This window comes from Gadus morhua, chromosome 6 (genome assembly GCF_902167405.1).
Source record: "Gadus morhua chromosome 6, gadMor3.0, whole genome shotgun sequence".
NCBI classification, from domain to species: Eukaryota; Metazoa; Chordata; class Actinopteri; order Gadiformes; family Gadidae; genus Gadus; species Gadus morhua.
The window spans coordinates 22,370,566-22,384,488 of record NC_044053.1 but is presented as its reverse complement, the minus strand read 5'-3'; the positions used below and the strand labels follow the sequence as shown (position 1 = coordinate 22,384,488).

Below are 13,923 nucleotides of genomic sequence, written 5' to 3'. Positions count from 1 at the left end.
CTTCACCCATCGCACATAAACACACATCAGCTCAAAGTAATATGCCTTTTAATGTCATAAAATGCTCAGGTACACACAAGTGTTTTGAAGAGTGTATTAATTGTAATTTCACTGTGGGCTGGTGTGTGTTCATTGTTAAGGGATGTGTGATTCAATGTATTAAAACTCATAAGACACACATGAACGCATTCTGCAAACTAATGTATAAGACATGCGAGCAACACGAATCTGTGTTCCCATAGATCTAGTGTGTGTGCGCGTGCGTGTGTGTGTGGTAAATGGCAGGAAGCAGGCCGGTAAGTACAGATGAACTGTGCCTCCTGATGAATCATTTAAATAATGGGCTTCTGGACCCCAGCCAAAACAGGCCCCGTGGAGCCCTAAAAACACTTTGGCTGGGCTTGGGTTGAAATGACTCAGGTTCTCATAGGAGGACTTGGTGGATGTGGCTATGTGTCTGTCTCTGCCTGTCTGTAAGTCCATCACCCATCCATCCAAGATTTTGTCTGCCTCAATCTGATTTTGTTTCTAAGTTTCCGATCAATACTATATAGCCTATAGTGTCATGTGGGATATACAACATCCCTATCCATCTTTTATCAAGTTAACAGTGGTCTCATTGCACAGGTTCGCATTTAAGATGAATGTTATGTGAATCTTCACGTATCACGGTTACTCCTCGCGTTCCTCTTGTTCTTCCCTCCCGGTCTGCATCTATTCAGCCCCCCCGTCTCTGTCTGTATCCCTAAACTCTCCAAGTTTCCCGCCATAGTGTGTGTGCGTGTCTGCCTGCGTGCGTGTGTGCGCGCGCGCGTGAGTGTGTATAATATATTATAGTTACATTTGCTTTCATTCTCGCGTTCTCTAAATTTTTTAAAGGACATCACCTGGTGCCCTTTGAGCGATGGTTTGCCTAGTGGCGTGGAGCTTGGCTTTTACAAATGATTGAATAATTCATTATTTACACCTATTTTACCCAAGAAAGAAACATTTCACTCATGTCGGCAGCGCGTCGCCGCCTAAGTGATTGAGCGAGGCATAAAAAAAAGGTGAAGGCTGTTTCTGCAGGTCTGGGGCCCACGTGGCCTCCCCCGTCCGATGGACTTCAACCCGCGATGAGAGAGACGCCATATCGGCCATATCGGACTCACGACTCAACGTTGCTCACGAGCAGGGTGATGCGTAAAATGTAAATGGTGAAACTACCCAAGAGACATTTGATCCTATAAATGTTGACTTTAATTAGTCTAATTAATTAATAATTGACCTTGTTTTTAAAAAAACATTTTCAGGTACACCGAAGCCTACGTGAAGAATATTTAGGCCTACAGAATGTGTGTGTGTGTGTGTGTGTGTGTGTGTGTGTGTGTGTGTGTGTGTGTGTGTGTGTGTGTGTGTGTGTGTGTGTGTGTGTGTGTGTGTGTGTGTGTGTGTGTGTGTGTGTGTGTGTGTGTGTGTGCGTGCGTGCGTGCGCGCTTGCGTATAGGGGGGGGGGGGGGGGCGGAATACAGACGACCTGGCCTGGCGTTCACACTCAACAGGGTCGGGTGAGGCTTTCTGTCGGCACGACGCTAATGAGCCGATAATATGATAAGCTGCGAGGCGATGAGACGCGAGACGCAGTGAGCAGCGGCTGCTTTAAAGCCCATTTCCCCGCACGGCGCGACCGCCCTGAGACAATGCGCCGAGTCGACTTGGATTTGTGTTCCCGTGCGGCGTGTCCGCATTGAGGACTGTCCTCCTCGTGTGAATGGGTTTTATTATTAAAAGGCCTTTTAAAAGGGATTATTAGCACCGTGCACATGGGCTCCCGTCTGGCCCGCCGTGCGCGCGCGCGCGCCTTCCTCGGGCCCTTTCTTTGGCTGATTGTTGCCGCATTAGCCAGCATGAATATGCATTGGTGTTTAATGATATTAAGGAGAAGAGTTGGGACAACATTAGTCTGCCATTTGGGCTGATTCCCACAACCTGTAGCCCCGCTGCGGCTCCTGACGCGCCGCTTTCTCTATAAGCGCCTCCCGGTCCCGTGTCCTCTCCACTTCTCCCTCTTTCTCCTTTCTTCTGTTCAGCTCCTCGATGCCTTCAGCTGGTCATTAATGGCCCAGCAGCCGGACCTCTCTCTCTCTCTCTCTCTCTCTCTCTCTCTCTCTCTCTCTCTCTCTCTCTCTCTCTCTCTCTCTCTCTCTCTCTCTCTCTCTCTCTCTCGTTGATTTCTTTCTTCCCTTTTCTCTGTCTCTGTGTCTCTAGCCGGGGTGCCAACGCGTCCCCTCTTGTTTTTACGCGTGCCAGTCACCTGCCGTCGCGCGGCCCTCCTCCGTCCTCTCCTTTCTCTCTGTTCCTTGCCTCGTCTCCCTTTGACGGTTTGTCGGTCGTGGCGCAGGACTAAAGCACCGTCTCAGGGCGCTTTTTGTCCCGTGAGCTCGAGTGGGTTTTGTCCGCCCGACACCCCCCGCTGAAGCCAATTAAACCAAGAATAAAACCGCAACTAATATTCAACTCATATCCCTCCACCCCGTGCACAAAATAGTACCGCCCACCACTTAAGTTTTTGTTTACCGGTAGTTGTTTTACGCCTGCTTGTCTTTTGTTTTAACGAAAATATCGAGGCCACTTCGAGAGCCGCTCGGGGTTGTGTTATTGGACTGTCTGTAATACCTTCTACCGTCGTAGTAGTACCGACAACTTTAACTTTAATAACCCCGGTATAGAGACTATCCATCCAACCCTGCTCAGTGAATCTAGCTGCATGGTCGCTTTGTTAGGCCTACCTGTCTTCCAAATGCCTCGTGGCACATAGGGCCTTGCATAGTCGCTATGCCTAGGTATATATATATATATATATATATATATATATATATATATATATATATATATATATATATATATATATATATATATATATATATATATATATATAGGCTATACACATCCAACAAAACTTCCAAATTGCGCGGCACTTTTCTTGAGAAATATGAAAAGAATAATTAGTCAACATTCTAATTATCTTAGCTTTTTATCTTTTTATTTCGACGGAATATTCTACATCTTCACGTCATACATTTTAAATAACCGGTTTACATGCATTGCACTTGGTACTTAACCGGTTTACAGAGAACCATGTAGCCTATTGGACTTTATAAATAACCGGTTTAGAACTATGTAGGCCTATTGCACTTGATAAATAACCGGTTTACATGTGTATTGCACTTGATAAAGGCCTCGAAATGGAGACAACAAGTACCCCTAATACTAATACTATTAGTAACTAATAATATATTCCGGACCATATTATCATCACACAATTTATCACTAAACAGGTTAACGTTGAAATGCGATAAAGAAAGAAACCCCATTCGATCTGGGTAAATTGGTCGTTATAATACATCTGTGGCCAAACGGTGTGCGCGCGTGTGTGTTTGCGCGTGCGTGTGTGGAAGAAAGCGGGAAGAAGAATAAAAAGAAAAGTGTTCCGCTGGTGTCGACGACAACGGACTGAGAGACTGGCGTTTCGACAATGAATGTTTAAAAGCTCATAAACATAGAAGGAGGACATAATCCTCATCGGTCGGGGTGGGGGCGTGGATGGATGACACCCCTCCCTAAAAAGCAGCTGTTGACCAGCAATCTGCCTCTAATCTCTTTCCCTGCTCTGTCACTCACACATTCACCCTCTCCCCGCGCGCCTCTCCGACGCTCTTGCGTCTCGTCGTTTTCGGATCGTTTCGCAGATCCCCCCTTCTGAGCGAGACCAAGACCTTTACCGTTAAGCACTCACACGTGACACACTCTCTCTCTCTCTCTCTTTCTCTCTCTCTCTCTCTCTCTCTCTCTCTCTCTCTCTCTCTCTCTCTCTCTCTCTCTCTCTCTCTCTCTCTCTCTCTCTCTCTCTCTCTCTCTCTCTCTCTCTCTCTCTCTCTCTCACACGCACGTATACTCTCTCTCACAGAAACACACACACGCATACTCTCTCTCTCGCTCTCCCCCCCCCCCCCCCCCCCCCCCCCCCCCCCCCCACACACACACACACACACACACACACACACACACACACACACACACACACACACACACACACACACACACACACACACACACACACACGCACACACTCGCACACAGACACTCACTAATCGGAGCGGTCAAATGCTCATAATTAGAATACAATTCCTCTAATGATCTTTCTATTGTCCCGACACGCGGAGATTATTGGCCAACCATAAAGTTGTCCGTCTCCAAAAGAAAGAATGGAGGATTCATAAAGAAAAGTGAATGAAAGACGGAAAGAAAATGCAGAACCGTCTTTATATTGAGACTTGCAGGCAGATTCCAAATAAGTCCTATCCTATTCTTGCAAGGACTTGAAGCCTGGGCAAATTGCCCCTTAGTGTTTTTACCTGCACGGAAATAATGAACACTCAGTCACAACAACCCACAACTGAAAGCAGAGAAAGGAATAGGATACATCATTCCTAAAGCACGTTTTAGACTTGGCGCCAACATGCCAAATAAACGAAATATTGTAGGCTACGTTTACTGATGGCGCAGTAATGAAAAACTGGAGAAAAAGAAAAAATGTAAACTGCAATGCCCAATTGATGACCAACTGATAAAACTAATTTTTTTTTCCGTATTTTTAGATGTTTTTTATTTTTTCCCTCTTAATATCGCTGCGCAGATTCAGTGACGGTGCAGTTAGGCCGGGGTGGGTGATGGCGGGCGCGGGAGGCGGGGGGGGGGGGGTTGTTATTCTAGCGAAGTGCGTGTTGACACACACACACGCGCACAACACAAACAAGTCCTCTCACGCGCAGAGACGCACTCACTCTTGCTTTCTCCCGCAAGCACGCGCATTCGCTCCCCCTCCACTTGCAGACACACTCTCCTCCCTCCTCGGAACGGTGTAAGTAGGAGGCGATTAGCGGCGTCTCACTCACACACACGCACACACACACACACACACACACACACACACACATACACACACGCACGCACGCACGCAGACAGACAGACAGACAGAGAGACAGACAGACAGACAGAAGTCTATATAAAACGCGTGTGAAACCTACATGACACACTCCGAATCCATTGCCAAGTTGTGACGCTCTTAAACATTTTACGCTTTTGTGCTTCAACTTTTTTTTTTACCTTTTTACTTGCAATCACTCAAAAACGAGAGGAAAAACAACTCAACAGAAATAACCTGTTTGCACAATTTGTTTTTGATCCGTTAAATTGAATTTTTAAACTTTATGTAGCAAAGCGGTCAGCAAACCCGTTTTTCGTTTCATTCTTATTAATTTTAATAGCGCGGGTTATTTCCCACCGTTTGGCCCCACGTGGTTTCCTACGCCAGGGTTCGAACCTTCAGCCTAGCACTACTACAGCCATCCTCGATCTCCGACCGCCATGGGCTCCGTGCTGCCCGCCCAGTCCCTCGCACTCAAGACCGCCTTCAAGCCGCAGCCTCTCTCGCTGGCGGACGTCATCACCTCCGACATCCTGCACAGTTTCCTTTACGGGAGGTGGAGGCACGTGCTCGGCGAGCACCACCACCTACTCGAGGACCGGAACGCCCCGAGCGCGAGCCCTAAAACGGCCTTCACGGCGGAGGTCCTGGCGCAGTCCTTCTCTGGAGGTGAGGGACTTTTAACATCAGTGACGGTGAACGATGCTCAGCTGCTGCCAGGTCGAACCAGTGTTGAAACTTTACTTGGAACTCCACCGGAATACCATGCATGTAACTAAAGGTTCATTTTTAAATGAACTAAATGTCGGAACCGTTAGATTAAAACGCATGCTGTACAACATAATGGAACAATGTCGCACCGATAGGCCTCATAAAATAATAATACAAAATGTTTGTAACTAAATGTTCACTCTGATTTTAAACTATTTCAACCCAAAATTAATAACTTGCATGAACAAAAATGTTTCTTTACAATTATTGAAATATATAGGCTGTTTAAAAATATAGGCCTATAAGCATTTATCTAGGCCTTTCCAGGGGCACACTTGGTCTTTCTTCATATATTTATAGAAGGTCTTATTCGTTTTCCTGTTCTCGATATTCGTTAGACATATTTCCGCTGCGCATTTTTCAGAGGTTTTTAGCCGTGGAAGTTTTTTGGGGGGAGACTTGCAAACCCAGAACTTTTTTGAGTCTTGAAGAATTTTTGCATTTATTTGTATTACCAATTTCAAATCTAGAAATTATTTTCGATGCTCTTTTAAAGATGGTCAAACTATTTTCGTCCTGTGGAAGTTTCTGGCCTTCATAATATTTGTTAAATAATATAATTATATTAAAGACCTAAACGGTGTTTTAGCGTCTCGTAACGTCGGATGGGCCCCTCTCACGCGAGCTCCCGGGGGGCTATTGAATGTTGTGCTCGAGCATGAAACCGGTTGTGACTTAAAGTGGAGGTCTTTAAACTCATTTGGAATTCATTCGGCTTCACACTGTTCCCGTTTTCGAGACAAATCCCCATGGAGACAAGGATGGAGAGGAAAGGGGGCTGGTGGATGAAGAATGATAGAAACCCACTTTATCATTTTCTCTTCCCCCCCCCCCCCCCCCCCCCCCCCCCCACACACACACACACACACACACACACACACACACACACACACACACACACACACACACTTTGCGCCCTGCAGGCACATGTTGCGCACATGTTGCGCACCCGCACTGTTGTCTCGCTCTCTTTCTCTGCGTGTGTCTTTTTTCCCCGCTGGTAATAAACCGTGAAGCCTAATTCTATCGCTATTCACCTCGTGTCAGGCGCCTAATGGCCTTTCACGTTCTGCTCCCTTTCTTCACCGTCAGACATTCTGAGCTCTACACGAACAAAAACCCTCACTTCACTCACTTTACATTTATTGCTTCAGAGTTCCTAAAAAGACCATCATGAATTTGGAATTAGACATTTTCTATTCTTTCGCTGTTCATGGATAGCTATAGGGGCCCCGCCACATAATGGAGCCATTGAAAGCAAGAAAAGAACGTTTAACCTTTCTGTCTCTCTCTCTGGTCCTATCACATAACGGCTATCAGACACGCTGAAAGAACATTTTCATGGCGATATTCATCAGATGTGGCAGACAAAGGGTTTTCCTTTACACAAAATTGTCCCTTGAAAACCGCTATAGTGCCGAAGATCTTACATGCATTCCAGCGTCTGAAATAGCACCCAACTTATGCTCTGGTTAAAGTAAGAAAATACGACCTAAAATTCAGAAAAAGTTTATTTTTTTTAAGTGTTAAAAAAAATTAAAGTCCTCCATTAAAATCACAACAGATTAAAGTATAAGCAGCCAAATTAGGCCTATTGTGTATAATAGAGTCAGAGTTGAGTCGTTTTCTTTGGACTATTGTTTGCAACCCTTTGTCGGAAAGTATCAACATCTAAATGAAAATATTCACAGAATAGGTTTAAATTAAAACAGAAGTACGCATTTTTTGTTGCGGAATGTAAAGTAATAGTAGGTGTCTGAGTCCTTTTAAAATATGCCTACAAACTCTCGGTTCGTTAATTCTGCTTGTTACAATGTCATCCTCATAGATGTGATCATTTTGGTAACCCCACTGCTGGTCTTCTTTCAGAAGTGCAGAAGTTGTCCAGCCTTGTTCTTCCAACTGAAGTGATAATCGCCCAGAGTTCAGTTCCAGGTAATTAAGCTCCAACTTTTCACGGGAGCTGGTTTTCGTATGGGACAGTTCTGTTCTGTTGTGGCCCTTGTTGGGTTTCCCGGTGATCATGGAGGGTGTGCTTGGTGTTTAGGCGAAGGCCTGGGGATCTTCTCAAAGACCTGGATCAAGGCTGGGACCGAGATGGGTCCTTTCACAGGCCGCCTCATCTCTCCGGAACATGTGGACCTGTACAAGAACAACAACCTCATGTGGGAGGTGTGTGCATGGCTGCCTGCCTGTCCGTCTATTTGTCTGCCTGTCTGTCTGCCTGCCTTTCTGTCTGCCTGTCTGTCTGTCTGTATATATCCTACTGACTGTCTGTCCCTCTGTCAATATCCTACTGTCTGTGTGTCTATATACTTCTGTCTGTGTGTCTATACCCTACTGTCAGTGAGTCTATATCCTACTGTCTGTCTGTCTGTGTCTATATCCTACTGTCTGTGTGTGTGTGTCTATACCCTACTATATGGTGTCTCCTGTCCTTACTGACGAGTCTGTCTGTCCAGCAGGTGTTCAACGAGGACGGCAGCGTGCGCTACTTCATCGACGCCAGCCAGGAGGACCAGAGGAGCTGGATGACCTACATCAAGTGCGCCCGCAACGAGCAGGAGCAGAACCTAGAGGTGGTGCAGATCGGCAGCAGCATCTTCTACAAGGCTGTGGAGGTCAGTCCTCCTGCACCGCACCGTACCACGGCCACAATCACTATTACCTTCATTACACCACATGTACAAGTACACAAGAGTATGATTATTAGGCTTGGTTCCTCAACAGCCAGATAGCAGCAACAACACAAGATAAAGTAAATAGAGAGAGGTAAAAATAAAAATACTTAAAATTAAGTAGCAGCATTGATCACAATAATATATAATAATAATAATGATAATAATAATAAAACAATAAAGTAAGGCAAGTAATAATAAGTAGAAAAACTAAAACAGTGGTAATGAGTAATAATAGTAATGAGCTGTAGTAAATTGTAAAGTATATAGTGTTCAAGTGGTGGATACCAGCCACGGATTCTAGTGCAAAAATGCTGTGCAAATTAGAGACACCACACCCTGAAGCTCTGCTACGTAACGTTTCCCCGTACCTTGTTGCACTGGATCAAACGTACGTTAGTGACTACAAGAGTTTAGAGCTAAAGCAGTCCATCCACGTCGTGATCGTCCCTGGGAATCATGCTCTCTGAAGCAACCGATACCATGAGAGGAAGTAAAAAACAATTATTTTTGTGGAATTAGAATCCGGAAAAATGAAACAATTTACCTGGCTTGAAAACATTACTACTTGCTTCGGTATCATACACATATATATATAAAAGCCATACAGATATTTGTGACTATAACTACACTGTAATATACTATTCAATTCTACTCCATTGTACACATGTTTACCAATATGTTAGTTGTGTATTGTGGGTTTACGCACAGGTATTACTAATATTACACAAGATAACCCCACAAGCTATTAGATCTAAATACCTAGTAGGATCACTCGCTGAAAAGTGATCTAAAAAGCTTGACAGAGACTTGTAATAGAAAAAGCTTGAAAAAAGCACTGAATGATGTCGCCATCTTGATTTAGAGAAGTTCCTAATAGTTCAACTGGAAGGAATGTCTTATTGAACAAGTGAAGGATGATTCATCCCGTATTGACCTCACTCTCTCCTTCCAGACCATTCCCCCAGACCAGGAGCTTCTGGTGTGGTACGGAAACTCCCAGAACACCTTCCTTGGAATACCGGGTGTCCCAGGAGGAGAGGAGGAGCAGAGCAAGAAGAGCAAGACTGGTGAGACCATAACAGCAAGCACACCATACATCTATGGAGAAATATATAGATGTTTGGGGTTATATATAAGTTTGGGGTTACTTGCAAACATCCTTATTTGTTAAAGAAAGTGACTCTTTTTATTAATGCAGATAACAATAAATGAATCAGAAATACAGTCTAGACATTGTTAATGTGGTAATTGCCCGCATGTCCAGCAACCATCCCTCCTCTGTTCTGACGGTACATTGTTTAGCTGTGTTAAAAGGCTAATTCATGATTAGAAAACCCTTATGCAATTATGTTAGCATAGCTAAAAACTGTTGAATAAAAGTGTGAGTTTTCATGGAAAACATGAAATTGTCTGGGTGACCCCAAACTTTTGAACGGTAGTGTACATTCACACATATTTGTATCATGTATGTATATATATGTATATACATATAAACACAAACATGTGTGTATTTCTATATACATATATATACTATAACATTATAGTTGTTATAACATACGAGCAACGAATAGTAAATAATTATTAACTGAGTTTATGTGGTCAGAATTTCAGTTGGTACCGTATGATGCCTTGCTAAGAGGCACCCGGGCACTAGCTGCTGTAGCATAGATGGCAGCCCATCGCTCACCCACACAAACGTTGAACTCTTGTTTCTGATTGGTCCAGACGAGTTCCACTCCTGCGACGGCTCCTCGTCCTCCTCCTCCTCGTCCTCCTCGTCGTCGGCGGCGGCTGCGGCGGCTGCGGCAGCAGCGGCCGCCATGATGACGGCGGGGCGCATGCGCTGCGTCATCTGCCACCGCGGCTTCAACTCCCGCAGCAACCTGCGCTCCCACATGCGCATCCACACGCTGGACAAGCCCTTCGTCTGCCGCTTCTGCAACCGCCGCTTCAGCCAGTCGTCCACCCTGCGCAACCACGTGCGCCTGCACACAGGCGAGCGGCCCTACAAGTGCCACGTGTGCCAGTCGGCCTACTCCCAGCTGGCGGGGCTGCGTGCGCACCAGAAGAGCGCCCGGCACCGGCCCAGCGGCATCGCCATGGCCGCCGGTGCCGGGGGCGGAGTGCAGGGCGCGCACTCGCCTCCCACTCCTCACCCGCCGCCGCAGATGAGCGGCGTGCCTCACCCGGCCTCTCTCGTGCACCACATGCCCAACATGCCCACCATGGTGCTGTAGGCGCGGCCGAGCAGACACACCAGGGCCGGCATTTGGCATACGCGACCTAGGCGATAGCCTAGTGCGACAAATGTGTTGGAGGCGCCCTCTAGTGGCGCCTTTATTTAATTAATTTAATTTAAAGAAGCGAAATAAAACATGCCCGCTCGGAAGAGGTGTCACCTGGGGCGTAATTCGCACTGCCTACAGACACACACACGCGTACGGGCAAGAGCCTGTCCGGCACGAGGCATTCCTAAACTATTGCATGATGAGGCCGCTTCCCCCCCGTGACTCGAGAGATGAAAGACAACTGTTTGCATGCATGTCAAAGTGGCTCCATATACGGCTCGGAGTCTGTTTTCCGTGCAGACCTCACCTCGACCGCCGCTTCTCACTCTCAAGCGGTAGTCCTTTATTTCTGAAGTCGCCGGTCAGCCGCAGGCCAGAGGTAGAATATTCCCCGACTGGAAACGGACGGAGATACTATGCTTTCATTTTATTCAGACGCATGGACCTTACCACGATCTTTTTAAACGTCCCGATAAAATTAACACGTCTAGGCTTCTGACTAAAAGTTGTTTTTTGAGGACAAATTGAGGACGATACACTTGAACAGGAAGGGAAGTCATCCTTCCCTGTTTAAGTAACTGGAGTTGTTCATTATTAAGAGTGGATGTCAATTGGCCACTTACAGATGAACATTTAACATAAACCTTCATGTGAACCTTCTCTTTAGCAATTCATGATATAGACATCTACATGTCTGTAAGGTAGCATGTTATATGAATTATATTTACGTTTCTGAATTCCTTACTACTCGTCCAATCCTCATGATGTGTACTGTGTATTCTCCAAGGGCATTGTGGCTGTGGTTATGTCGGATGAAAGCACGAGTCATTAAGAAGGTCAAGGGTCATTAAAAGCACTTTGATCTTACTTCTCACTAACAGAGCCCTTTCCACCTCGCTAAAAGAGAAAGTTAATTTTCATGAAACCTGACTCATTTGTCGTCCTTAAAAATACCAAAAGTCTTACGATTATCAGTAGTACTGCTATTTGTTCTTAGTGTAATTATTATTATTATTATTATTATTATTATTATTATTATTTGTCTGATTTGTATTAATGTTGTTATTTAACCACTGAGGGGCCTATTGAATCTGGGTTGCCCAGGAACCAATGAAATTGTTGTAAATAATCTAAGACTATACATTTGTGTATATGAGATGTGTTTTACCCTGAAAGTAATATTCACCTGTCACTTTATCTTTGTGGATGGATGTACAAGGTCCTTTTAACACATGTATCACTATATATCAAGTCTGTAGAAAGTATTTAGTAGTTCAAATCTCCAAAATAAAGTCTAAAACAAAGTTTACATGCACAACGTTTGCTGTAACACAATGTTTATTCACTAATGCTCCTGCCATTCCTCTACATTTTGACATGAAAACATGAAAGACAGACGGGCAATTAGATTAGATTACATGAAACTTTATTGTCATTGCACCAGATAGAACAACCAGTAAAACGAAATGCAGTTTAACATCTAACCAGTAGTGGAAATTAAAAGTGTTTTTCCTTATGCAGTGTTTAAATGAAAGTACATAAGACAAAGAATGAAGATGATTATAATATAAGTTTATAGCAGAAAGAGGAACAAACAAACAACATTTCAGCAAAGAGCAAATATCGAATAAATCAAAATTGTGAAACGACTTCCCAGCTGCAAGTGTTAGTCAACAAAAACGCTTGGGCAAATATCTCCAAATAAAGAAACTCTGCACTGGTTAAACACACCTTTGCACCTCGGCGATATTTCGAAATGTGCATCGTTTCAGAGGTCCAGGGTAGATGAGTAACGAACGAGGCTTCATATTATTCTGGGTCTCAAAGTAGCCTCCTCAGACTTGATGTTGTCACCATGGAGATCAGTCTGTGGTTGCTACTGTTCTGTTGGTCAGCCGTCCTCCCCAAGACACTCTCTCAGCCTCTCACCACGTAAGTCCTGCCTTCCACACTTCTCCCCACACACACACGCACACACACACACACATCACATATACGTGAGACTGCGGCTTCTGGGATGCTCTCCCCTCTCCTCTCCCCTCCTAGCCTCTGTCCTCTCCCCTCTCCTCTGCCCTCTCCCCTGTCCTCTCCTCTCCCCTCTCCTGTCCTCTCCCCTCTCCTCTCCCCTGTTTTTCCTCTCTCCTCTCCCCTCTCCTGTCCCCTCTCCTGTCCTCTCCCCTGTCCTCTCCCCTCTCCTCTCCCCTGTCCTCTCTCCTCTCCTCTCCCCTCTCCTTTCCTCTCCGCTCCCCTCTCCTCTCCCTTCTCCTCTCCGCTCCCTTCTCCTCTCCCCTGTCCTCTCCCCTCCCCTCTCCTCTCCTCTCCTCTCCTCTCCCCTCTCCTCTCCGCTCCCCTCTCCTCTCCTCTCCGCTCCCCTCTCCTCTCCTCTCTCCTCTCTCCTCTCCCCTCCCCTCTCCTCTCCTCTCCACTCTCCTCTCTCCCCTCTCCTCTCCCCTCTCCTCTCCGCTCTCCTCTGCCCTCTCCCCCGTCCTCTCCCCTCTCAGAGCCTCTGCTCATCTCTGCCACTCGTTATATCCTCTCATTCCCATCACTTCTGACTCATCATGTCCTTCCTCGTCCCCTCCTCTCTGTTCTCCCTCTCTCCCTGTACTTCTCCGCGTCCTGCAGGTATTTGGTGACAGCACCCACATCTCTGCGTTTGGATGCGGTGGAGACAGTACTGGTTCAGTTGTTTGGTTTCACCCAGCCAGTGGAGCTTTACGTCATCCTGAAGAGCACTCAGGGCTCGCAGAGTGTGAAGTACTCGGAAGAAAGATTGACTCTGAACCAGGCCAACAACTACCAGGCGGCCGCTAAAGTCCAGGTCAGTGCCACAATATACCACTCCGTCATTACGGGGGTCCCCCTCAATAAATAAACAGACTTTTATTTTGAAAAAACGATTTAACGTTCCTCAAAGAAGAAACATTGCCTCTTAGAGGGCCGGGCCTTTGTGTTCTTCATCACTGGGTCTTTGTTTCACTCCCCGAGAAAAGAAAAGCCATATGAAAGCAAAACAGAAGGCTTGAGAGCCTTATCGCATTATATATCATTTATCAATTGTCCTCTGGTGCCTGGATTTTGTGTTTTTTATTGAAAGAAATAAAGCCAATTCCATCCTTGATGTTTGCATTAAAGTCACAAATTGGTTCACCGGAATGCAGGAAATTAAGTGTTTGAGGACGCTCATAAGGTCCTGGGGGTGGATGCAGGCCTGCCT

At 45.7% G+C, this 13,923-nt stretch overlaps 2 protein-coding genes and 1 long non-coding RNA gene across 29 annotated transcripts in view; 2 read left to right on the top strand and 1 right to left on the bottom strand.

Moving 5' to 3' along the window:
• The first annotated feature begins 4,979 nt into the window (after window positions 1-4,979).
• On the top strand, window positions 4,980-12,015 carry prdm12b (PR domain containing 12b). 2 transcript variants are annotated; one of them, XM_030358117.1, is made up of 6 exons: window positions 4,980-5,635; window positions 7,607-7,672; window positions 7,785-7,909; window positions 8,203-8,358; window positions 9,371-9,486; window positions 10,112-12,015. In XM_030358117.1, the coding sequence occupies exons 1-6, from the start codon at window positions 5,407-5,409 to the stop codon at window positions 10,653-10,655; spliced, it is 1,236 nt and encodes a 411-aa protein (XP_030213977.1). In that variant the 5' UTR covers window positions 4,980-5,406; the 3' UTR covers window positions 10,656-12,015. The 2 variants fall into 2 exon arrangements, with proteins under 2 accessions (XP_030213977.1, XP_030213976.1); XM_030358116.1 differs by having other exon boundaries at window positions 4,986-5,635; window positions 9,371-9,485; window positions 10,144-12,015.
• LOC115545190 (uncharacterized) lies at window positions 7,231-10,242 on the bottom strand. Its single transcript, XR_003977063.1, has 5 exons — window positions 10,106-10,242; window positions 9,353-9,516; window positions 8,787-8,881; window positions 8,180-8,405; window positions 7,231-7,879 (listed from the first exon to the last, which is right to left on the bottom strand). It is a non-coding gene; the product is annotated as an uncharacterized LOC115545190 (long non-coding RNA).
• A 475-nt stretch (window positions 12,016-12,490) lies between the features above and the next one.
• Window positions 12,491-13,923, top strand: part of c5 (complement component 5) — a 62,038-nt gene continuing 60,605 nt past the window's right edge. For 18 of the 26 annotated variants that reach the window (XM_030358110.1, XM_030358107.1, XM_030358112.1 and 15 more), the window contains exons 1-2: window positions 12,492-12,638; window positions 13,332-13,527. In XM_030358110.1, the coding sequence (XP_030213970.1) occupies window positions 12,562-12,638; window positions 13,332-13,527 (273 nt within the window). In that variant the 5' untranslated portion in view covers window positions 12,492-12,561. Of the gene's footprint in view, window positions 12,639-13,331; window positions 13,528-13,923 lie in introns of all 26 variants that reach the window. The other 8 variants (XM_030358089.1, XM_030358090.1, XM_030358095.1 and 5 more) reach the window with 2 other exon arrangements.

Coding starts and splice junctions, on each gene's coding strand:
- prdm12b (XM_030358117.1), top strand. CDS start 5,407: ATGGGCTCCGTGCTGCCCGCCCAGTCCCTCGCACTCAAGACCGCCTTC. Junction 5,636..7,606: donor GGCGCAGTCCTTCTCTGGAG/GTGAGGGACTTT, acceptor GTCTTCTTTCAG/AAGTGCAGAAGTTGTCCAGC. Junction 8,359..9,370: donor TCTTCTACAAGGCTGTGGAG/GTCAGTCCTCCT, acceptor CTCTCCTTCCAG/ACCATTCCCCCAGACCAGGA.